This window comes from Kryptolebias marmoratus, linkage group LG8, assembly GCF_001649575.2.
Source record: "Kryptolebias marmoratus isolate JLee-2015 linkage group LG8, ASM164957v2, whole genome shotgun sequence".
NCBI classification, from domain to species: Eukaryota; Metazoa; Chordata; class Actinopteri; order Cyprinodontiformes; family Rivulidae; genus Kryptolebias; species Kryptolebias marmoratus.
In genome coordinates this window covers 22,530,570-22,555,089 of record NC_051437.1, presented here as the reverse complement: position 1 = coordinate 22,555,089, position 24,520 = coordinate 22,530,570, and the positions used below count along the sequence as shown (strand labels likewise).

The following is a 24,520-nucleotide window of genomic DNA, read 5'->3' as shown; positions in this document are numbered from 1 at the left end:
GCTATTGTTGTCATGTGGTATTGAAATCTTAATCAGCAAAGCAATAGTATATGAACCTAATGATGTGTTTTATTCCTTTTCTTCACCTTAGAGCCAACAGAAGTGAGGGACAGTCTTGATGTCAGCCTCCTCATCTGTTAATGTGTTACTACAGTGCAGATTGCACAAGGAGCAAGATCAAATATCATGGATGCCTCTGAGTCGATGGAACAACGATGGACATAAAAACAAATTTAGTTTGAGGCAACAAGACAAAATAAAGATGGAAAAAGAAAGAAAATTTAGTGACAGTAACAAAAGAGAAGGTTTTTGAGTGGGTTGTACTGTGTAATCCGAGTTTCTGAGTCCCACTGCTCAAAAAAATATGGTTCTTTGGACAGTGAATCAACCACCTTTACTACCTACAAACTGTTAGACAAAAAAATAATAAATAAATAAAAAAAACACATACACCTAAAACCAGATAAGACCCATAAAAAAGTACAAAATAACGTGATTGTAAATAACTTTTTATACATTTTTTATCTTTTTCATTGAAGGTGAAGAAATCTCTTGTGATGTTGCTTTTTTTTAACGCAGTCATGTCTGTGTGAGGTGGTGAATGAGGTTGACGCGAGTGCAGTCATGTGTGTTCCTGAGGGAAGAGATTTCCTCAACAAGGAAGAAGAAGAAAAAAAAAAAAACAATTCTCAAATTTCTCCCCAAACACCATTTTCCTCAGAATGTTTTCCTCACAACGTTGAACTTTAATGTAAAGCGACAGGGGTCCGGCAATAGTACCCGATGAGATTATCAAAACCGCAAGATTGGTGGTTAAAGGGGAAATATCAAAGTTACAGGAAGTGATTGTAAATAGAGGAAGGAATTATTATAGGGGGGGAGATTTGATGGAACGAGATGATTGTGCAAAGAAAGATTAGATTCAAAGCTGGTGGTTGAACTGTTGAAGCTCAGTCGCAGGTGTCAAAGTGTCAGCTCTTTGGAGGAGATTGTGCTGTTTTGTGATCTGATGTATATAAACGTGACCTTGTCATCTATCTGTGTAACTTTGTGCCTGGTGCTGTCAGGAGCAGACCGTATCAGTCCACTGATATAACAGGAACATATCTTCAGAGCTCTGAAAACCCGGTGGGTGAAAGTTGATCTGCTTCCCTGCGTCTTAAAACTGCTTTAAAACCCCTTGAGGAATTGTCTGCACTTCGATGCATCATGACTCAGCTTGCCTTGAGGGACACCGCAGGAGCAACTGAATCCCTCCAGCAGCATCCAGGAAACTCATTTATAGAAGCTTCTCGAGCAGAAGTAGTGCAAACCTAAACCAAAGGGACCCAAAGTCAGTTTGAAACATGTTTTTCCCCCTTTTCTTGTTTGAAAACTACTCGTGCAGGGTGTAACAGTGTAATCCACTTCTCTTCTAATCATAAGTTTTTAGAACTTTTTGCCACAGATGTACAGATATGAATACATTTGATGGTACCCTTCCACAATATAAAAAAAAATCACAACTGATATTACTGCCCAGAAAGGTCCAGTTTTGTCTCATCTGTTCCAGAAACTTCTCCCAGAAACGTTGGGGCTTCTCAACATGCATTTGGGTGAATTTTGGTGTTTTTCTGTTAATTCTTCCTGGGAGCCCATTATGACTCAAAGTGAGACCGGTGGTACGATTAGATATTGACGTACTTGAGCTTGAAGTTCAGCTTGAATGGTTTTAGATGGTTTCCTTGGCTCGTTTTCTACCTTTGCACTATTGAGCTGATCAACCTGGGGTTGCAGTTTTTATTGCATCTTTGTCCTAGGAGGTTGGCTACAATCCCATAAACCTTATACTTTTTAATAATATTTGGCAACTGTGAACATGAAGCTGCTGGGAGATGGTCTTGTAGCTTCTACCTTTAATACTGACATCTATAATCTCCATTCTAAGCTCCTCAGACAGCTCTCACCTTTGCTTTCTCTGCTCCATGTTCAGGTTGGTGTACACAACGATACCAAGCTTGTTCCCTTTAAATCTGCTGAATGGCTGAAGAAAAGCTTGAAGGTGCCTGAGATGCTAAATTAAGGTTAAACACTTAGTTTGAAACATTACTACAATGTAAAGATTAATATTCTCTTTAAGGGTCTCAACAAATTTATACCATTTTGCATGTCTTTGTAAAATAAACAAATGCAGATATACACCAGACAATTGCTTTTAACTGAATCACTTTTCACATGAGCTGTAAGGGTACCAGCAAATTATTCTGTCTGTACATGTAAGATAAACAATATTTCAATCAGTGAGGCCTTCATTCTACTCAGCCTACTTTGTTTATTATTTTATTTTACTGTGTACAGTTTAAGTAGAATTTTGATTCAGTCTGAGAGCCAGCGTGTCAGATTGTATTATTATCATTTAAAGACATCAAATCAAACTTAAAGCACATATGCAGCATGCTTTCCACCTGGATAGTTCACGTCTTTAGGATGTGCCCTGCTCCGGATTTTACTTTACTTGCTTGCAGTTTCTAGGAAATTACTTCAAACCATCCTTTAGACATGCTTCCTTCTAAAAAGAACACCTGCTCCTGATCTGAACAGGCTCCAAAATGTTCAACACGAGCTGCTGATAAACATTTCCTTCCAAAAATGAATAGTGATCATTTTCCTACCAGTTGAGGTGTTATACAGAGATGACAGATCTTTTAAGATCAACCAAAGTTCTTTGCAGCAGTTTTCAGAAGAGAAGATGTGTCAGAAGTGTCAGCACTAAAAGCCTATGAGTGGTTTTAAAACCCACATTTTGTTTTTTCAGCAGCTGATCCTTTCTCGTTGGAGCAATCCCCGGGTTCAGGTCTTAAGGCAACTACAGACAAATATTTGTCAGCTTTAAATGAATGAAGAAATTGTGGCAAAGTGTTTTTTTTATATAATAATTTGCTGAAAAATTAGACAGAAAAACAATTGTCTTATCATAAATCAGTTTTAAAACGCATAAATATACTTACAACTCTAAAAAACAAGAAAAGCTCAAATTAAGCAGATTTGACATAAGAGTAAAACAAAAGTTACAAAAGCAGAAATAATTTGACGAAGGATAAATTGGGTCAGAAGCTGTGACTACCGCAGGGAGGAAGGCATGGATGCTGCTCATCATCTCGACAGAAAGAGACAGAAACCCAGCAAAATGCAGATAGTGGAAACAAATACATCACAAGCAAGTGCATATCTTCCTGCTCCGACTGCCAATCTGTCAGTCTCATCTCCCTGAAAACTAACAAGCAAACCTGTTTGTGGCAGTATCACTGCCAAAAATGTTCCTGCAGGAGAACACCAGTCTTTCTAAAGGAGTATGCCACCTAAAGAAATCCTGATGATCTTTTCTTCATTTATCTTTTTCACAGATTTTACTTTTAACAGACATGAGATCTAATTTATTTACTGATAATTTATAAGCACTGTATGAATGATTTATTTTTGCCATTTTGTAAGGAAGGCTGTTTCTCACAAAAGAACGTGGGTTTTTTTGTTGATTTTTTTTTCTTTTTGTCCAATTGTTCCTTTGTTTACACGAATAATTATGAATTTAATGTTTTTATCACTGTTACTGCAATCTTGGTCTCTCAAGGCAACAAATTCACAGATCGAGGACAAGATATTTAGAACATTTTAAATGAAAAGTTTTTAATTGGGGAACAAATCAAAATTGGATTCAACGTAAAGCTTATTCTGTTTAAACAGAATTTCATATCTATCTTCATATCTACCCAAAGGTGTCTAAAAGGACAGAAATTAGTGCATTTATCATCTTAAATGAAACATTCAAACATATCAAGGTTAAAAATGAGTATGAGGTTTAATAATTGCAGGTATGCCTCATATCAGATGTGCACAAACTCAGATCACCTGGTGACTTGTCAGCTTTGATATTTTTCCGTCACCTGTCAGGAATGTTAAAACAACAAGAAACTTAGTTTGGGTTTGAACCTATGGACGCCACCCGTGTGAAGTCAGAAGAGAAGACAGATTTGAGTCTAAAATGTTGTCTTGTAGTTTGGAAAAAGAAAACAGAAGGAGGGAAAAAGTAGGAGGGATGATTGTCTTTGTTGGTTTGTGTGTTCATTATGAGATGCCTTCTATCCTGCCGTCGGGATGGAAACAGCTGTTCCCCTGTTACCGCGGAAACAAGAGAAATGTTGGACATTAAAAAAAAAAAAGATTTATTCCTACAATTCTGTCTGTGTGTGCGCATTTATATTTATTCTGTCTGTCTGACAGAAAGAGACTTGGCTGTTTTGTATTCATGAGAACAACAAGAAGAGGAAACATCCTGACAGAGCCAAAAATGTTTTTGGGAAAGGAAAGAATTCTTCTCTCTGACTTGTTTCGTCTCTCAAAGTGTTCTGTCACTGTCAGAGCCGTGCTCAGCTACTGGCCTGATACAGTCACCTGGAGGCGGATGCTCCCAGCTGACACACAATATCACCAGTTCTGCATAAACAGGAGATTTAAACCCGAGTCGAAATACTGCAACACCCATATCGAATTTTTAATGCAGCAGTCAAGGCAGAAAAGATCACGCAGACAGGAAAGACCCAGCTTGTTGGTTTTTATCAGTTTATTATAAAAGAAACCCTGAGCATAAAATCCCAGGGATGAGACAATCCCAAGCGGCAGAATATGTCTAACCTAAAACTGTAAGAAACTGCTTTTATAACAAAACTTATCAGAAAAAAAAGAACAAGGCAACCAGCCGTCTGGTATCAGCATGACCTGGCATCAAACTGTGATTAGACATACTCTACACATGACAACTGATTAGAATATATCAGAAGACCTACCAATAAATCTTATTTTCCTACCAAATTATTGTAAAGGATAAAAAAAGTCGAACGCCTGTGTTGTAGCACACACAGATGGGATACAATTGCAAGCAACATGAACTTCTTTTTTTAATTTCCCAGTGGTTTTCTTGCTAAATGTCAGTTCTATCCTCAAAGATCAGAGGAAAGCAGCTGAACTTTTTTCTCTGGTTATCACGAAGGTGTAGTTTGCCCAAAGCTGTGAAGGATTGCTAGTACTCCCTTATGGCAATGTCAAGTGCACTGCTGAATGTTTGAGCATAAAGACTGAAAAGTGGGGAGGGAACAACATCCCAGACGAGCGTCTCAGTTTGACAGAATCTGATTTAAAGGAGCGGCAGAAAGTAATTGACCAAACGTGACTTTTACAGGGTTGTTCCAACCAAATCTACAGTAAGATGCTATCTAAGCCTTCTGTCAGTAAAATCAGAAATATTTACTGATGAGCTGAAGGTGAGGTGGAACAACACAAACACCTCAGCACTTCGGGAACAGATATGACAGCCCTGAGATTATCCTGTTCTACGATCCATACATCCAAATAAGACAAAACAGAAGTCTTAAATGTCAAAACAGCTGGCAAGTTTATCCAAAGTTCAAAACTGCTTCTTTCACTTCTTTTAAAAAATACTGTCAGAAATCACTCGAGAACCCAACATCCATTCTCAGAGAAGCATTTACATCATTTGGTCTTTTGATGACAGTTGGGAGCATTTTCAATATTCAACTGGATTTCACTTTGGTGGACTTTCATCAGTTTCATACCACTGAGCAAGCCCTGTGACGAAACAACAGGACTTCAATAAGAAATAAGCTAAAGGTGATGCACTTTGACCCTTTCTTTATGGATATTTTTAGTTTCCTTATGGTCTAAAATAAGCTCCTTGGTTCCATCAGAGGAAAATCTTGATGCAACAACAAAACTAAATGCTTCTGTTTGAGTTTATGGAATAAGACCGTAGCTCATTTACAGTCTTGACCGTCACCTAAATAAATTTATTGTTAACTTCAGTAAATATCTAAATGAGAGCAAATGCAATGCAAAACAGTCAGACATGAAAAAAGTAATCCATTTTCCAGAAACAAGTTTATTAAATTTGTACTTTTCATTTTGAAAATTCAGAACCATGTACCAACGTGCACAATATTCAACAAGTTATTAAAATATATTTGTTTGTGTTAGCATGCACTACATACGTTTGTTAAAAGATTTGGTGATTTCTTTTTATATCTGAAAACAACTCAGCCTATTATTTAAAAAAATTAAAGGAATGTTTACTTTTAATTATAGTATTGCCTTAAAAATGTAGAATTTTACATCTTTCTGTAACTTTGAAGCTATAGTGATAAAAATGCAGATAAAGTATACTTATCTTGTTTTTACAAGGTAAGAAAAGCCATTTAAAAGTTTTTATTCATACTTTACAACATTCCCTGTAGGAAAAGATTTTCGGTTCTGATCCCACACTCTTTCTTAACAAATAAAAAAGCCTCACCAGAAGGTGTAGTGTTAGAGAATTTAATCAGCGTCTGAACAGAGTCTAAGGTATGCGCTGTAATATAACAATTTATATAAATCTATAAAAACAGTCACAGTTCCATGTCACATGGGTGAAATAATACAAACATAAGAGGAGTATTAAAAGTGTTAAACCAGATCAGACAGTCAGATCAATTTTTTCTTCTTCATCACCGCTGCTAGAGGAGGAAGGTGACACGTCTTCACCCAGACTTTTTAATTTAGCCCTGTAGTAAATCTTCTTCATCCTGAAGGCTTTCTGTTTCTGCCGGGCTGCTTTCATTTTCTCCCTCAGCAGCTCCTGCTCCCACGCAAGCACCTTCATCCGGTTCTCCCACTCCAGGATCTTCATCTGCTGCTGCTCCTCCAGAGCGTCCGCTCGCTGCTGCTGCTCCAGCCTCGACAGGTCCAAGGTGTCATGCAGAGCCAGGCGGTGGCCGGCATCCTCTTTCTCGCAGTCTGATAGGTGGAGACGCTGGTTAATCAGCCTGGAAGTGCCTGTGAGATCAGAGGGAAGAAAGGATGAAGGGCGAAGCCCGTCTAGAGTTGACAGGGGAAATAGTCTGCAGCTGGTTTGTGAACTCTATCAGTTGGAGAAGGCAAGATGTACTGCTTATCATGATGATGATGATGCGCCACAGGATTATTCATGCCATTAAGAACAAGTGAGTTTACACGAGAGTGCAGGTATGTACACACTGTTTTCTGCTTCAAGTCATGCATGTTCAGCTAACTTTTCACAGATATGACTTTAAACATGCAAACTGCGACAGAAGTTCAGAAAGTACCCGAAACAAGCTCCAGCTAGCCACAACTTCAAGCAGGATCAAAATATAAAGGATGGATTATTTTACTTTATTGTGCATAGTCTTCTGCAATTGTTACCATTTTTGTTGTACTAAGTATTGTTTGTGTTTTTACTGTTATTTCTTGTGCACTTTAATATGTCGTATACAGCTGAGTGTGCAGAAAAGAGTCACAGATCCTTGTGTAACCAACGGATAGAAAACGCATCATGATTTCCTGGTAAGCTGTTGGTCGACCCGACGGCTGGAAATCTTTACACGCCTCCAGATTGGATTTGATTACAATTTTGAGGCCTGCAATGGGATTACAAAATGATTATGGATGTATTCCTTAATTATAAGTCAAACAAAACTCTGAGCATAGAATCTCTCCGGCGTAAAAGAAACAAAAGGTTTTGCTCTGACACCGCAACATAAAACAGTTTTCATTTAAACAAGATTTTAGGAACCAAGTGAACCAAAATGGAGTCTGAATGCTGAACAGAGTAACATAAGATTCTGTGGCAATGAATGTGCAATGTAGAGTGGCGGAATGGCTGTAGTGATCATGTTTTATCATGGCTCTGAAGTGTGAAACAAAGTGCACAAGACCTGGTTTTCAACTACCGAATGCAAACACAAATCCGTCTCATTAAACTGGCGGCGGACTTTGTTTTCTGAGTTACGTGGAAACTTTGACGCTGCTTGCTTCTTTTGCTAGAAGTGCAGCTACAACCGGCTGTTTTTTCTTCTTCCTCCTCCAGGTGGAAACATGTACGCAGACTGCATACACGCATACAGTGTGGCTCCTGTCAACATGTTTTTTTTTTCCTTTAATTTAATAAAAGCTGCAATTTTTCAATTTGCTTCTTAACACCGGCTTTCAATACAGAAAGTAATGTTTCGTGTCATGGTTGTGTGCACACCATAAAAAGTGCACTTCAGAGTCCTACCGTTTGCGTTCCTCTACACAGCATTATTAACATTAAATGACAGTTGACTTCTGATCATTTAAATCACTTTAGATTAATTCATGTTCTTGTTAAGATGGAAAAAATTAATTACAACCCCCACCTCTAGTCTGTCTCTTAATTAAGAACTGATACAGATTAGACAGGTGTCTGAACTGGAGGATGAAGGCTATTTAATCAAAAGTTGCAGTTTTGACCAGGAGACCACAGTCATGCTAAATTCACCTGAACTCTAATAACTGAATCGTTAACCTACGAATCATCGGATTTCATTAAGGCTGCTAATATGGACTGCTCATTTCCACACAGAGCCTGAAAGAAAAAGCCTGTTAATGAGTAGCTCAGCTCTTTTTCTCACATTTTTATTTAACACTGAGCTGAGCAGGAATAAGCGCTTTGAGACATTCCTTTTCCAGTGAGACAGCTTTACTTTAACAATCCCCAGTAACAGCAACCTAATGACTGGATTCACATAAAGATAATGGAATCTTAACTATCACAGCTTAATTAGACAAATCGTTCCTTTTTTCTCCCCTCACATCAGAAAGTTTTGCGTGTTTCCAGGCAACAAATGATGAAGCAGCGCGCAGAGCCTCATCTGCGTTTACCTGGCGCTGTGAAGAAGGTCGTAGGAAATGCTGCATCCTTCAGCGCTGCATTGTGGGAGGTGGAGTTCGCAGTGGTGCTCGGGTGCAGATCCGACCAGTTGCTGCCTGTTATTCTTTCCAAAGCGTCACGCTGGAGGCAGATGGCGATTTGGTCCTTGCTGTTCTCTGCCTAAGAAGGAGGTGGAAAATTTTTCAATTTGAGCAGCAACACTGCAGTGTAAATTTAGGGTTTCAGCCTGTATTTTACCAGTATTATGTTTTTTAAAAATTACAATAAATTGAAATCCAGTTACTACACTTTTTTTTAACATTTACCTGATTTACGCTGCCCTTTGTCTGTCCAGTGTCACTTAATGATTTGCCTACAGGGAAGAAAAAAGAAGCAACAAAGACAAACAGGGAGGGTCTGAGGTAAATTTATTCCAGAAAAATAAGCAAACAGTGCCCCCATGTGGTGCAAGCGGGTAAAACACTGCCTTTAAACAAAGTATAGGAACATAATTAGATAATCTCACATATTAATGACTGGATATTTTCTGTGTGAAGAAGCATAAAGTGTTAAAGGATAATGTAATCACTTCTAACATACTCATCACCCTTCATGATCATACGCATATAAAGAATGTGGGAGTGGAAAGAAGCCATATGGTTATTTTTGTTTTTTTAAACTTTACTCATTATGTGATGAAAAGGTTTAAGATTCTGAATGCAATTAAAAGCAAAACTCAAATTTAAAACCTGGCATTGAATCAAAGTTTTACCAGATTCGTCTTTAGGCTGAGTAAACCCACATCCAGACATTAAAACAAACAAAATAATACGTTCAGTTTGTACACATTCTGTATAAGTTTAAACACAGAAAACAACATCATAGTTTAATGACTGATTTGATTTTGACATTAAAAAAACAACAAAAAACAAATAACAAAGGGGACTTATTTGTTTTTTCCTTCATTCGCCTTTCCATTAAGTTGGTTTATTTTAAAAATTTTGATTTTAAAGACAAGATGCTTCAAAAACTAAAAGATCATGAGATGAAAAATACTGGCTGCTTATTTTAGAAACCTGTGATAGCTTTGTGATTTGGTAAACATGGGACATAAATGACACCAGGTTTGTTAATTTACTGGTTTGATAAATAAGTAGGGTTTTTAGGTTGGATTTTGGTATTGTTTTTATAGCTCTGATGCACTATTATTCATATGATAACATAATAGGTTAAAATCATGTGTTATTTTAACTCAAAAGGTAACAGCTGGCTTATAGGAATGTGTAAAGGGTAAACAAAAAGTCAAGCTTTTTATCATTTATGGTTAAGAATAAGCCCCAAATACTGTTATACGTGTATTATTTATGTCATTATATGGGTATTAAGTTGGGAGTAAGTTCCACAGTCGTATATTTGTTTCTGAAAATGTACATAAAATGTGGAAGTTTTGTTCTCCAGCAGTGACATGAAAACGTGCATACTTTCACATATGTCCTGTTTAGTAAAGTGTATGTGTTCACTATTAATTGCACATGCAAGGAGCAGAAAGACACAACAGGCAGACAAACAGGCACAATGTGTGTGACTGCAGAAACCTTGACACACAACTGCAGGCATGTCGGTCAGATGTCTTACTAACCTTCCAGCAGCTTGCGGACCGCCGCTTTGTGGCCAGCTCCCCCTGCGTGGCTGGTGAGAGCAGCCTCGCCCATGGTCTGAAGTTTGATTGATTTACAACAGGCCAAGCACCGAGCGAAGTGAATGTCACCGGCATCCTTAACCAGCCAGTCCTTAAAAGCGTCCTTTGTGAGCCAGGAGTCTTGGAATTTGCATTTTCCGGGCATAATTAGCTGCAAAGTTAACTGGACCGCTACCTAACGAGCAGAAGAAAATCTCTCGCCTACTAGACTGCCTCGTGATGCGTTCGCGTCCCCTGCGAAAATGCGTTCCTAGCGGTGGTACTGCTAGGGAAAGAAGAAGAAGAAAAGTTGAAATTGAAATTTGAACATTTAACGATATTTAAAGAATGTGCTCTCATATAGAGCTTTCTAACATTGTATCAGAATTAAAATTAAACTATTAAAACAATGAAACGAAACAAATATAGCCAATGTTGTGTTAGTAAAATGATAACGTTTCAGTTAAAATTTTAGCTAACGTTAAACAAAATGAATCTATAAACAAATGTTAAATACCCTGATTATAAATTTTTCATCTTGATGCATCTCCGATCAACAAAATCTATTTTTCTTTAACAGAAAACACTTAATGCATCACAACTCTTCGCATGTTGGTCACGTGCGTTCTTTCAGCCAATCAACGTGGCTTAGTTTCTTTCTCTAGCCAATCGGAGTTCAAAAAACCAGTACTGTAGCTTGATTGGTTGAACTGTGACAGGAAACAGAACTAAAACACATGGGGGTTAAGGTTGCTTCTTGTGCAACAAAATAAACTTGATAAAATGGATATTTGAAACTTAAACTTTTGTTTAAATCTTTAAAAGACGTAAGCGGGACTCCGACTTGTTATTAAATGGGAACATTTAAATTTATTCCTTTGTACCAATATTAAATGGTACAAGAATGCTCCTGCTGTTAGCTTGTTTTGCTAATTGAAAGGCTTTTAAAGTCTTTAAAAATTAAGAAATGGAGACAGCCGCCCTTGTAGCTCCAATCACAGGTTTGGAATTCCTTCAGGGCGATTTTTTAGTTACAGGTAAGCATACAAGTTATTTTTAGTGATATGCTAAAAAGGAAAATACATTATTTTGAAAATTATGTGGCTATATTTGTATAGTTATTTGATTGACATTTGTGCTGTAGATCCAAAAGAAAATTCTAATGGACCTGATCAGTCTACAAGCTAATAATAACAGCATTGTAACTCATATTTGAGAGTGGTAAATAAATAAATCCATGGCTTAAGGAATACAGTCAATCTTCTGTTAATAAATAAGTGAAACACTTCTTAAAAACATCCATATATTATTCTTTTCCTCTCTGTCAGGTGAAGGTCCAGTTTTGTCAGTGTACAGTCTCAAGCCTCATCCTAAAGCCAGCGTTTCACTTAGTGTCCTCCAGCATTACAGAATCCATGGGATAAGACCAAGAAGTCAGGCTGTTGTTCCACCACAGAGCTCCACCACAGTAATCCACAGACAGAGGGAACATGGTGAGCACATCAGACGCTTGTACTCATTGTTACTCATTACAATTTGATCATTTTACTGTCATAAAAGTTGTAATGAAATGTCTTAATTAGAAAATCAATTATTTTGTTGGCAATCTGCAGAAATGTTTGCGATTACAGGAAATAAGGGAAACTATAAACATTAAAAATATTGTTATATGTTAACCATGTCTGTATAAAAACTGTTTATCTTTAGAGATACATTCAATGTTTGGTCATGAAACTAAATTTACAGGACCTCTTCTTCACTGTCATTTCCTAGACAAGAACTCTACCTCAGAGCCGTATTTCCAGGACTTGGCGGTGTTTGGAGGAAAGGCTGTGAGGCTGGTGAGGCTCCATGTGGATTTCCAGGATGTGGAACGCCTGCGTTTGGAGATCCTGGGCCCCCTCTTGGAGCTACGGGACTGGGCCTTGGATGCTCGCTGGCTCTCCAAAGACAAACAGTCTCTGCTCTGTGTGGCTGTCGCCCACAACAGTGCTCTTCTTCTGGATGTTGTTTCAGGACATGTGCTGGTTCAGTGCTCTTGCTTTGAGAGTTGTTTGCTGTATTCCGCCCTTCTCCTGGCACATGAATCCTGGGCGGATACTGTCTTAGTAGGAGGGACCATTTTCAACCAGCTGGTCATTTGGAAACCAGGGGGAGATGATGAAATGAACAATTCTGGGCTTAAAGCTCCAGTTGAGCGGCGTCTATCAGGTCACAGTGGCGTCATCTTCAGCATCTCTTACCTCCAGGAGAAAGGACATCTGGCTTCGGCCTCAGATGACCGCAGTGTTCGAGTCTGGGGTGTCGGTGCGTTAGGTGGCCTAGGAGGGAATTGTGGGGACTTGAACCCAACTTGTTTAAGAATCCTTTACGGTCACCAAGCCAGAGTCTTCTCAATGCATCTTTCTCCAGAAAGAGTGTTCAGTGCTGGGGAGGACGGGGCCTGTTTACTCTGGGACTTGGCCGGTGGTGGGAAGGTGATTCGCACTCTGAAGGGCCATCGAGCAGGAGGTGTCCGTGCTCTGGCAGTCAGTGATGTGATGGGAGATGATAAGAGATGGGTAGTGACAGGAGGGGCAGATGGGGGGGTCAGGCTGTGGAAAGTGGAAGACAGTGAGCAGAATAAGGAGAACATGAATGAGACAACAACAGAAAAACTAACTGACCTAAAATTTCCTGATCACGGCCTGCCGAAAGTAGTTTGTATAGCACGAGGGGTAGATGACAACACAAGCTGGAGTCAGTTTGTAGTTTGCGCTGACAGAGGAATAGTTTGCCAATACAGTGATGGAAAGTGGGAAACATTATGGCAAGGGCCTCCAGAGTTCCATTTCTATTGTGTGATGGACACAATACCTGTTGTTGTAAAAGATTCAGCCACCACGGTTAATTTGTGTGCTGTGGGAAACCTCAGCGGATCCTTATGGGTGTTTTCCAATACTCATCCAGAGTCTGGAATCAGTCTTACAGGTGGATCAGGGAAGATTCATAGTGTTATTTGGCAAAAGGGAAAAGATTATGTCTATTTGCTAGCATCAGGCGCTGAAGGACTTGTCTATCGCTGGTGTATAGATGTAAAAATAAATGAAACCTGTTGCATAGATTTTCATGTGACATCTCTTCCACTTTTTCGCCTACCTCAGTGCGCTAAGCGTTGGCTCACAGCTGCAGTTCTCCTCCAGCTTAGTTTGGAGAAGCTCCTTTGGGTTTGTGGAGACAGGAGAGGCTCCTTACTTTTGTTTAGGGAAGGAGAGGATACTGAGCAGAAGAAAGGGGACGAGGAAGTGCTGAGGAACAGGAAAGTTGTCAGTGACGAACAAGAGGAAGAAAGCAGAGACGTTCATGAGCTGCAGCCACTGAGCTGTCTTTTTGGGGTGCACGGGAAAAATGGCATCACTTCAGTGTGTGAATACCAAGGATTGTTCTACAGCTCTGGTAAGGACGGCTGTGTGAGGGTTTTCAAAGTGAATAGAAAACAACCCGAGGAGAGCCGACAAGATGGTAGTTCTGAGAAAGAAAAGCTTCAGCTGGAGGTGCTTCGAGTCCAAAGGGCCTGTAAAGGTATGGAGTGGGTTGAAAAGATTTTATTTCTAGAATCTGAAATTCCAGTTGAGGAGGAGAAAAGTGAAAATCAGTGGGTGGCTGAGGATGGAGAACAGAATTTTATAGCCGAGGCTGAGGAGAGAGAAGCCAGATTTGTCATTGCCGGCTTCCACGCTGCTCATTTTGTGATTTGGGACCCTGTGAGGCAGGAGAGGCTGATGGCCGTGCCATGTGGTGGAGGGCATCGCTCTTGGAGCCTCTGGACGCCACACACAGGGATCTGGTCCGGATATGGAGCTTTGGTCTACATCAAGCAGGGAGCAGTACTGACTTCGCAGCCCCCCGGAGAGACGCTTGGCTGGGCTGAGAAGGAGGGAGGGGCTGCAGGGTGGAGCTTGAGAGAGGGCATCCATGGGAGGGGGATCTGGTGTGTATGCAGGCTGGGGAGGATTGAGGAGTTTGGAAATGACATTCACACAAAATGTGACACAAATATCAGTGAAAATGAGGAGTGTGAGATGGGAGGAGGGAAAGGGTGTTGGGAGATAGTGGTTACAGGAGGAGAGGACACCAGCTTAGCTGTCCTGGCAGTAAATCCAGTTTCTGGTGTCATCAGAGTCCTCTCAGTGCTCACGGACCACATCTCAGGTGTGCGCACAGTGACAGCAATAACACGCCCAGAGAGAGGGAGCAAAAACCAGACAACAGCTCTCTCTGCCTTGCTGCTGTCAGCTGGCGGCCGAGCTCAGATACAGTGTTATCGGCTGCTGATCCTCTGGGACAGACAGAGACGGACTCCTTCCTGTCAGGTAGTCCAGGTGGCAAGCCACCGATTAGACACAGAGTGGGAACGGAGGCGGAACCGACACAAAACAGTGAAAATGGACCCAGAAACAAGGCAAGTTTTGATATAGTTAACGTGAGATTTAAGCTGACGCTGTTGTCCATTCTGTATTGGTACCAGGATTAGCTGTTGGTGGTGGTTTGCTGTGATTGTAACTAAAAAAGGCATTTATGTTTTAAAAGCCTCTATATGTGACGCAGGAGTGAGGTTTGCTCCAACAATTGAAATATAATTTATTGCTGTATAAGAAGGTAGAAGTTTAATAATTTGTGTTTGTGTGCTTTTAGATACGTCTCCATCGAAGTACTGGAAGAGAGGATGGACTGTGTCCTCCTGGCTCTGTCCTGTAGTGATGGGGCTGTCAGGTGGGTTTCATTCGTTTTATTCTTGGAAGTTGAAAAAGAAAAGCAGAATAAAAAATGCTTTAATGTTCTTACTCATTTTAAACACTCAGCGAAGAGGAAATGGTTATTTGCAGTTTCTGCTTACCTTCATGTTTGCTCTTTTATTGCAGTAAAATAAATTTAGAACAGAAAAAGTCCAATTAGGTTGGATTAAACTCACCTTTGTTTTTAGAAATGTACATGTTCTGAACAACAAATTGCCTTTTGTGCTTGAATATACATGCAAATTTGTATAATAATTAAGAAATGAGGAGCATATTTGCGTGTTTATTTTCCTGATTGTTAAGCATTTCTCTCTTCATGTACACATATGTCATTCATTTACCTACATACATGCAGTTTTGTTGCTGTCTTTCCAGACTGTTTTCTGTCAGTGAGGTTGGAAATCAAATTGACTTGTTGTGGGAGACATTTTACCACCAGCGCTGTGTGCTCAGTGTCGCCACCTGCAGCCTGGAGAATGACGAAGGCAACAGGTGAGCTCACCTTTGTTTACGTTGTTTGCAGACATTACAGTGCACCTCGCTTCTTAGATCATATAATTACTGATTGCCGCCATGAAAGGTGGGAAATCATGTAACTGTCTCTGTGTGTGCTCTTTTTATGAAATGTTATTTTATTGCACTGCTTGGTTAATTTAAACTGTCCAAGTTTTTGAGTAAACTTATGTTGTTTTAATTGGGCTTTTTAAATAAGCTTGCTTTGTTCCTCTCGCAGGTCTAAACTGCTGTTTAGTGCTGCAACAGATGGGAAAATCGCCGTGTGGCATTTGACTGAAGCTCAGTTCTCATCAACTGATAATTCAAGTGGTGCTCCAACCCCACCAATCCCCTGCCTCGACATTCCCGCCCACCAGAGTGGCGTCAACTCATTGGCTGTTTGGGCAGAGAAACTGGGACGACCAGAGGGCGGTTGCCTAGTAACTGTTGCAAGTGGTGGAGATGATGGGCAGCTGACAGTGTCCACAGTTAGGGTGCAGTACCCAGAAGACGAGAAGATTGGGGGCAGCAGAGGATTTTCACAGATTTGTAACGCTCACACGTTACCACAAGCACAAGCCGAGTCTTCCCACCAGATTCAGCTTCAGCTGCTCACCCAGTCCCACATCCCGCTGGCCCACGCTGCCCCTCTTACTGCCCTGAAGCTCCTGAGTCCTGGCCTCCTGGTCTCTACATCCTCAGATCAGAGGGTTTGCCTGTGGAAGGTCAGCAGTACCAATATAAGCCACAGAGGGGCACTGTTCTCCCATGTTGCTGATGCTGCAGGGCTTGCAGTGTGGGACGGGAAGGAAGGAGATAAGAAGGGAATAACAGGATTTGAGACTGAGCAGGTAAATGCAGAATGTGAGGGGAAAGTTGACCCAGTTTGTCAGAGCAGTGATGGAAAAGGCTGTGAGACAACTGGTGATGATACAGATGGGAAGATGGGTTCAAAGACTTCCTGTGGGAGCAGGAAAAAGACACCAAAAATAGGATGGGTGCTGGTCTGTGGTCAGGGCCTCCAGCTACTGAGAATCAGAAACACAGAGATGGATGCAGAGAAAGGAGAAAAGGAGAACCAGCGAGTTCAAGTGACTTTTCTGAAACAGCCAGCATAATTAAAGTCAAAACACTGCAGTGGTTTTTACAATCGCTTTCCAAAGAACATGTTGATCATTTTATTTATAGTATAAATTTGAAAATCTTCTTGAACGCTATTCCACTAATCAAAAGATTTTCAAAATAAAGATATTTTCCAGATTTCTTGTTCAGATTTACATATTACTTACGCAGTTTATTAATGTGAACAAAACAAGTTTGCAAAATGTTTTGTTTATTTAAAAATACTGATGAAAGTTCTAACAAAAAAAAATATTAAAGACAGTTTAATGGTTTTATTTTTCTCCAATTAAGTTTCAGGTTGATGACTGAAAAAACGGTACTAATTTGCTTGAAAACAAAAGACCGCATTAATTCTTGTAATAACACACCAAATGCATTTTGGTGCTCATCAAGGATAGCTTCAATTTTTTATTGCTGTTACATAAGAACATTAAAATCATCTGTTTTATGTTTTTGTCATCTGTGGCATTCTTCGGGGAATGACAACAAACTGCTGAAAGAGGACCGGAGTTATTTTTGATGCAGTGTGTCGAGTTTCATCCGTCTAAGAAAGAAGCTCTTGATTTTCAATGTTCGAAATATTTCAGAACACGTGGATTTACCGACATGGATAAAATTGTTGGTGTCCTTCCACAATAATCAAAAACTGATGCAACTGGCCAGAGAGCTCCAGTCTTTGTCTCATCAGCCCTGGAAACTTTGGGGCTTGTCAAAATGCATTTTGGTGAATTCCTGTTTGGCTTTTTTGTGTTTTTCTGTCAGTAGTAGAGCCTTCCTGGGTCTTCTTCCATGAAGCTCATTATGATTCAAAATTCAACAGACGGTTCGATCAGAAAGTGGCGTACTTTGAGTTTGGAGTTTGGCTTAAATGGTTTTAGATGGTTACCATCTTCACTGTTCATCTGATCAACCTGGGGTTGCATTTCTTATTGTGTCCATGTCCTTGGAGGATGTCTACAATCCCATGAACCTTCTACTTTTTAATTATATTGGCAACCGAGGTGACAGAATTATGAAGCTGCTAGAAGATGGTCATGTTGCCTTCATCTTAAACAACAGTATCTACAATTCTTCTGAGTCCCTAGAATGCAAAGAGTAATAGTCTCTTTAAGGGTACCAACAAATCAGTCTGTAATTTTTTGGTATATTTTTTGAATTGAACAAATTTCTTTTCACAATTTTATTTGTTTGTTGTTGTTTTTTTGCCCTCAAACCTAGACTGAGTGAGTGAAAACATGCTCTTTTCCTCATCAGTTATGCTCTTAAAAATGCATGACTTGGACATGAGAAAGATGGAAAAAAAAACAGCTTCAACTATAGAAGAAAAAAACAACTGATTAATTTTGTCTCAACCACTTTCTCAGAGGTTGATCAGTTTATGCAGAATCTCTACAAACAAAAAAGTCAAAATGAGGTGAATTATTGGTCATAGCAACTGTTTAATGACAAACTATAAGCACAAATATTGCAGTATATATTTAAAAGCCACCATTTTAAGTGTTATTGCTGCTTATGTGGCAGTTTGACATGATACTGTTTATGTAATTTGCATATTTCTTCTGTGTGTTTATGCGTCTCCCTGGAATGCAAATGTAACTGTGTCTGATGAAGTGTGAGACAGCTTGCGGCACGTTCACATACGTCACATGAAATGTCATAAATTGCAGATTAGAGTGTGCACATGATAAGTCTGGATCAAAGACTGCTGGTCTGGAATCACAGTTAGTCACCTGTGTGTATGTGCGCACTTGTGCTTCTTGTTATCTGCTCATAAATATGTTTACTTGGTCAGTTTGTTGGCACCTTTTTCCTTCTGAGGACAAGCAAATGCCTATTTGTAAATCATTACATGCAAGGATTTAAATGAAGATCAAAACAAGACAATAAAATTGGTTCTGAAAGCACAAAAGGACCAGTTTTTCTGAATGTGACAGGATTACAATAGACTGATCGAGCTTTTGATATGTTTGCTCTTACATTCTGGTTTTGTGAATTATTAAATTTTACAGCTCTTCAGCAAATTCTGGAAGGTAACTTGATAAGGTGATAATCCTATAACGGCAGATTAAGCGTCTCACGAGAAGACACAAGAAGGTTCATTCCCCTCACTGTACGCTGACCTGAGCAGCATTTAAACTCTGAGGACAGACTTCCGAGGAGAAGTGCTTTACAGGCAGCAAATAAAACAGCAAACTAGGATCCTTTTGCAGGAATAACAGCCACGTAGATGTGATATTTGTCCAGATATATATATCCAAATTAAACATATTGTTATAGATTTATTGAGACGTTGAAAACAAAAATATTTTTGACTAAAATCTTTAACTTCATGAAGTTGTTCTTTACTAGTTTGATTACAGAAACTTGATCAGTATTTCTCCAGGCATTCTGGAAGTCCTTTAAAAGATTTATTTGAACTTTGATTGCTTTCCACTCATAATTCAGTCCAGTGCAGGACTCTTTAAAAATTTAAACCACATTTTTGGCTCTGTGCTACCATCAGCCTGTCACCAAAACACAATTTGTTCCCATTTCTGTTCCTATGAAAAATATCACATATAACACAGTTTCAGAATCATAAAATAGTATTATAGCACCAAGAAGGTGATTCCTAAAGAGCTGTTGGCTGAGAAGTTGAGATAAAGTAACTGATTAACTAAAAGGTGATGTCTCAAATCTTTGCTGGATGTTTCTCTTTTGATTAATTATGACTTTCAGATATGGTTCATTTGCTGTAGAGAGTTTTTTTAGACCTCACACTTTTGTTTTGTTTAGGAAATGTGCTGCAGATTATGTTATCATGGTCAGATAGAAGAAGGTGACAGAAAATGAGTGAAAAATCAACCAAAATTAAAAACAAAATTTTCGGAAATCCTCTGGAAAACTTGGAGAACTAGAGGTCTTTAAAATATTACAGGAAAGTCTGGTTCATTGATACAAAATGTAAAGAAATAAGGGCTAAAGCTTTTGCACAGCATGTAGGTGCCTAAACATTTGGAAACCATCTTTTATGTTTGTATGGACGTGTTTATTTAGGTCAGGGCCCTTGAAGGTGCAGGCTGAAGGTACCCATGAATATTTAAAGTTTAAATCTTGTCTCATGTTACCTTTTGTCAAGTGTCCATTTCACTAACAGCGCTCACAATGAAAGAAGAGAAAGAGAGGGTGGGGAAAGTGACGGTGGGGAATGGGGCCAAGTGGTTGTAGAAAAGCTGGAACATGAAGACAAAACAGATGAAAGCTCCAGGATCCTGTTTCCCGTCGTGACCTTTGTGCCCGTTGCTGTCATATATAAAGTGAAAAACAGATGAGAGAAGTGAGGAGGTAGGATGAAAGTCAGCCTGACGACAGGATAAAAGTAAAGATTCAGAGGGTTCCAGCTGATGCCTGAAATGGCAGAAGAAGGAACAAACAGATGCTTGCCAATGCTGCGATTTGTTTTTGTTCTAAGTTTTATTTTGGAAGGAAATCTGTGTTGTTAGCCTTTTTTTTTTTAATCTTAGACAACATGTGGGCAGAGAGGAAATAACTTATGGATTTCAGCCTGAGAAGTCATCACCATCTGCAGTGATGAAGTGCCAGTAGGAAAATTGTCCCTGCATCTTCTTAAGGCCCAAGTGTCGGCGTGTAACTGCGAAGGATGTTTTGCATCACCCATGAGAGCAAAGAGGCATAAGAGTGCAGCTGTCAAAGTGCAGAACGAGTGACATTCTGCATCTATCAAAGAGGTACACACACACACACACACTTTAAGATTTCCATTACTGATTCTGATTTTGTTTATTTCCTGTCTTTAAACTTCGTCCCAGGCTCGCTCTCTGAAAATGTCAGCTTTGTATGAAAGCAGAACATTTTTACTGAATTTCTCTCTTATCTGGATGTTTGGCAGAGTGATTGTTCCTCGTCTCCAATTTCAGCTTGTCACTCACAGTAAACTACGTTTTGCATTTGAAACGCAGCCTAAACAGTCATGAATGAGGCTGCAAACAGGCATAAAGTGCATCATGAGCTCAGACGTGTTCACATGTTTGTAATTCAGCCACAGCTGAAAATGTCACGCTCAGGCACTCCCAGGATTAAATGGCACTCAGAACAACTGAGGCTGATGGAACAGATATAAACAAAGAAGGAAAAACTGTAATCTGAGGGGGAATATTAATGTATTTTAATGATTACCATATGGGAGATTTTGAGCAAATTTATTAAATCTTACAACATTTAACCCAATTAAAAGATATATCAGTAAAATAAAACTTTTGGAAACCTGGATGATGATTGGAGGCATGACATTTTGCAGTTATTGAGTGAAATAAACTGGAAATAAAAAGAAAAGATTCAGATATTTCTAAAGCTGTTAAAAATAAAACACTAATTGCCATTAGAAAAAAAAATGTTCTTTCATATTTTTTTGCCGTCTGTATAAATAAGAACAAAGTGCAAACATGGTTTTAGAAACTCTGGAATGGTTTAAGGCGATGCTAATTTTGGTTTCTGGCTCTCAGGTTTGTGATGTCTCGCAACCGACTGCCTTTTATTGGTTCATCTGGGAGCAAAACGGGTAATCACTTCTTATTAACACTAATGTTGTACTATTTTACTTGTTACAACCCTGCTTATTGGGCTGGGACATGAAACTGAGACTGAAGACACTTTATTTAAAGCACTACATGATAAAATCTTACAAAAAACAGGACATCCAGGCACATAATGAGCAGGAAGAAGGATCTCACCACAGGTCATACCAGGCATGTCTTAAGCTTAGAAGTTCATATATTCAGCTAATTAAAACAAGGAAGCTGATGAGGACTGCTGCTCTAAATTTGCGAGGTTTGTTAGGATGAAGTGGAGTGTAACATGCTAAAAGGATTATTTAAACAACACAGCAAATCACTGAATTCATTCTGAGGCATGGAGAAGCAGTCTTCTGAATAAAAGGTTTTACATTTTTACAAACCAGCAATATGATAAAAAAACAAAGCCCCCAGTAGCCCCACAGTTGGCCATGACTCCATAAACATGCACTCTGCCTAAAGGCCATTCATTTTAGGTTACAACTAAAGATGTTGAGTCCCATCTACAGCTGTTTAGTCATCAGTGTTAAAGCTTGTTTAAACTTTGACTCACTGAAATAAGGACATAATGAGGCTGAGAAAAAAAAACTGCAAAAGTCACAGGGAATATTTGATATAAATTGCTTCCTTTGCTTACCATCTCTTTACAAAGGGGTGCTATATAAAGAAAGCAAACTACATTGAAACAAACTTCCATGTGCAGAAAATTTTGAAATTATAATTTCTTTTTTTACATCTGCTGGTTCACCTCTCTGTCCTTCCAGTGCCCCGTCTGACCAGTCGCAGAAAACATAACCAGCAGCAGCAGCAGGGCTCTTCCTCAGTTCATCCTCACCCAGCGCCGTCCTCCATCCTCCTCTCAGACACCACCATGACACCTTGGGGAGGCCTTGCTCACGTTGAGTCCTCCTTCACCACGATTCCCCCAGCCCTTCCTCCTCCACGGCCCCCTCCCCTTCCACCCTCACCCCCTCCTGTCCCGCGGCCCACGCCTACCACTCATCGTGGGAAGCAAGAAGAAGATGAAGAACGTTCAAGTTTCAGCTCTGAGATCCCATCTCTGTGCCTGGTGGTCGCTCAGAACAATGCAGGTATAACGAAGCATGTGACTGAAGCTTGATTAGGGGTTGATTCCTTTCCTTTTCTTTCCACTCTTGATGGTGGTGATAATGATGGCGGAGGTGGTGGTGGATATTTTCACTGATTTGCTTCTTTTAAAGTTGGTTGGGCACATTATATAGAGACCCTATACAAGTTTTCTTTTATGTTTATTTCCTTAAACAACAGTGGTGACTAATGCTGATCTTGGAGTGCCACCATCCTGCGTGTTTTAGCTGTTTCCCTGCTCTTCAGCAGGTCTTCAAGTTCTGCAGAAGCCTTTTAATCACTCATTCATTCAAATCAGGTGTGTCAAAGCAGAGAAACATCTAAAACATGCAGGATAGTGGCCCTCCAGGACCAGGACCAGGACCAGGACCAGGACTGGACACCACTGTTATATAAGGTGTAAATGTTTTTGTTTTGTTTTTTTCTCAGCATACAAGCTGACCTTTCAAAACAGGACATTCAGTAACAATCCAGTTTATTTGATTTTCTGGTGAGCCATTTTACTGAACCACTTTACGTACCAGGGTATAATGCTTAAAGAGATATAAAAACATATTTCTGAGACGTGGCAAAAGTTGCTGCAGCACTGTACAATCATTTGTTTAACACTGAAGTATATAGCAGAAAGACAGTGAGCATATTTTAGACTTTAAATAACAACAAATAACAATAAGAAAGCATCTGACCTGTTGGGTAAAAAGGTACAGATGTGAAGCTGGTCAAAGCTGCTGGAGATGTTAACATCTGTTTCAGTCACCTGTCATTTCTCTCCATGTAGGTGGGGTCAGCAGAGACCTGCAGGCGAGACGGAGGGTCCTGCCACAGCACCGGGTTCCTCGCCCTCCTCGTTTGCCACCATTACGCCCCATCACCAACCTGAGCTTCTCCCGAAGCTTCACTTTCTCCTTCTTTGAGCTGCCGCTGCATCACTCTCCTCACTGCCGAGCCGAACGCGTCAGGAACCTCTTACTGCTTTTGAAACAGATACACTACTGAAGACTCTAATTTATGTCAACAACATGTAATGTTTGTACACAAACAGTGTTTTAAATGAAACGGTGATGGAAGTTTCACGAGACCTCTGCGTGTATCACTATATTTAAGTTTTTCAATCTTTGAAGATTAAAACAGCGTGAAGATTTAATATATTTCCCCTGGATTTTTTGTTAATAAAACTTCACTAAAGGGAACTTTTCATTAAATCTTTAGTGACTAGAAGATCAGACACCAGGCTCGGCTGTTTTATTCTTTTTTATAGACCTACACCATTTAAATTTCTCTTGACAGTTTTAATAGTGGATTTTGAAAGTGGAACATATTAGAGAAGATTCAAAGTGAAACATTAATTTTTCAGTTAGTTTCACTCTTTCTTTCCACTTCTTTAACTTTCTCTCTGTCACACACACATACGTCTGAAAGGTGAGTAGGGATAATAGAGGCATACAGTGGCTCTGAATGAGAGGGGAAACGGGGTGTAAATAAGCTTCAATGGGCAGAGTTCAAGGCTGGTCCCCACCTCTGTCCATCCATGTGTGTGTATGTGTGTGTGTGTGTGAGAGAGAGAGAGAGAGAGAGAGAGAGAGAGAGAGAGAGTGTGTGTTTGCTGACCTCAAACACACACGTTCTCCCTGTCTCATGTGAGCTGACATTCAACAACCTTTACCTTTCACTGCTTCGATTCATTTCCATTATAACTACATTTTTTTGTCAAGTAGATTCATTTTACACATACAGTTAGGTTAGTGAAACACATTGAAGGGTTTAAAGAAAAACAAATAGGAATTTGATTTGGCTGCCAAGTTACTTTCGTCAGTAATTTCAGATGGACAGCATCAAGAAGAAAAAAAATCCACCCTCCTCGTTGTAGGCAATATGAAGTCTTGGATGAATGAATAAGCTGAATGTTCTTAATCAAAAGGTTAAAGGAAGTCCCTTTTATTTTAGAACAGGTTGGGTTTAAGGTTAGAGTCGTGGTGACCAATACTGGTGCATGTTTTAGTTGCTTTCCTGCTCTAACACCTCTGAATGGTTGAATTACCTCTTCAGCATGTCCTCAAGT

The 24,520-nt window shown here is 39.6% G+C and overlaps 4 protein-coding genes across 6 annotated transcripts in view; 3 read left to right on the top strand and 1 right to left on the bottom strand.

Annotated features, from left to right (window-relative positions):
* The window catches only part of celsr3 (cadherin, EGF LAG seven-pass G-type receptor 3), a 90,842-nt gene extending 90,126 nt beyond the window's left edge, over window positions 1–716 (top strand). For all 3 annotated transcript variants that reach the window (XM_017411253.3, XM_037976965.1, XM_025004875.2), the window contains one exon: window positions 92–716. In XM_017411253.3, coding sequence (XP_017266742.1) covers window positions 92–119 — 28 coding nt within the window. In that variant the 3' untranslated portion in view covers window positions 120–716. The remainder of the gene's footprint in view (window positions 1–91) is intronic.
* A 5,362-nt stretch (window positions 717–6,078) lies between these two features.
* Window positions 6,079–10,972, bottom strand: LOC108233077. Its single transcript, XM_017411257.3, has 5 exons — window positions 10,909–10,972; window positions 10,353–10,677; window positions 9,040–9,086; window positions 8,725–8,893; window positions 6,079–6,858 (listed from the first exon to the last, which is right to left on the bottom strand). Exons 2-5 carry the CDS (start codon window positions 10,555–10,557, stop codon window positions 6,500–6,502), a joined length of 780 nt encoding a protein of 259 aa, XP_017266746.1. The 5' UTR covers window positions 10,558–10,677; window positions 10,909–10,972; the 3' UTR covers window positions 6,079–6,499.
* Window positions 10,973–11,109: 137 nt separating this feature from the next.
* On the top strand, window positions 11,110–17,054 carry wdr6 (WD repeat domain 6). Its single transcript, XM_017411255.3, has 6 exons — window positions 11,110–11,428; window positions 11,720–11,884; window positions 12,165–14,832; window positions 15,066–15,143; window positions 15,542–15,658; window positions 15,900–17,054. The coding sequence occupies exons 1-6, from the start codon at window positions 11,359–11,361 to the stop codon at window positions 16,777–16,779; spliced, it is 3,978 nt and encodes a 1,325-aa protein (XP_017266744.1). The 5' UTR covers window positions 11,110–11,358; the 3' UTR covers window positions 16,780–17,054.
* A 3,136-nt stretch (window positions 17,055–20,190) lies between these two features.
* LOC108233078 (probable LIM domain-containing serine/threonine-protein kinase DDB_G0286997) lies at window positions 20,191–23,590 on the top strand. Its single transcript, XM_017411258.3, has 4 exons — window positions 20,191–20,511; window positions 21,286–21,341; window positions 22,119–22,445; window positions 23,240–23,590. Exons 2-4 carry the CDS (start codon window positions 21,293–21,295, stop codon window positions 23,455–23,457), a joined length of 594 nt encoding a protein of 197 aa, XP_017266747.2. The 5' UTR covers window positions 20,191–20,511; window positions 21,286–21,292; the 3' UTR covers window positions 23,458–23,590.
* Window positions 23,591–24,520: the final 930 nt, after the last annotated feature.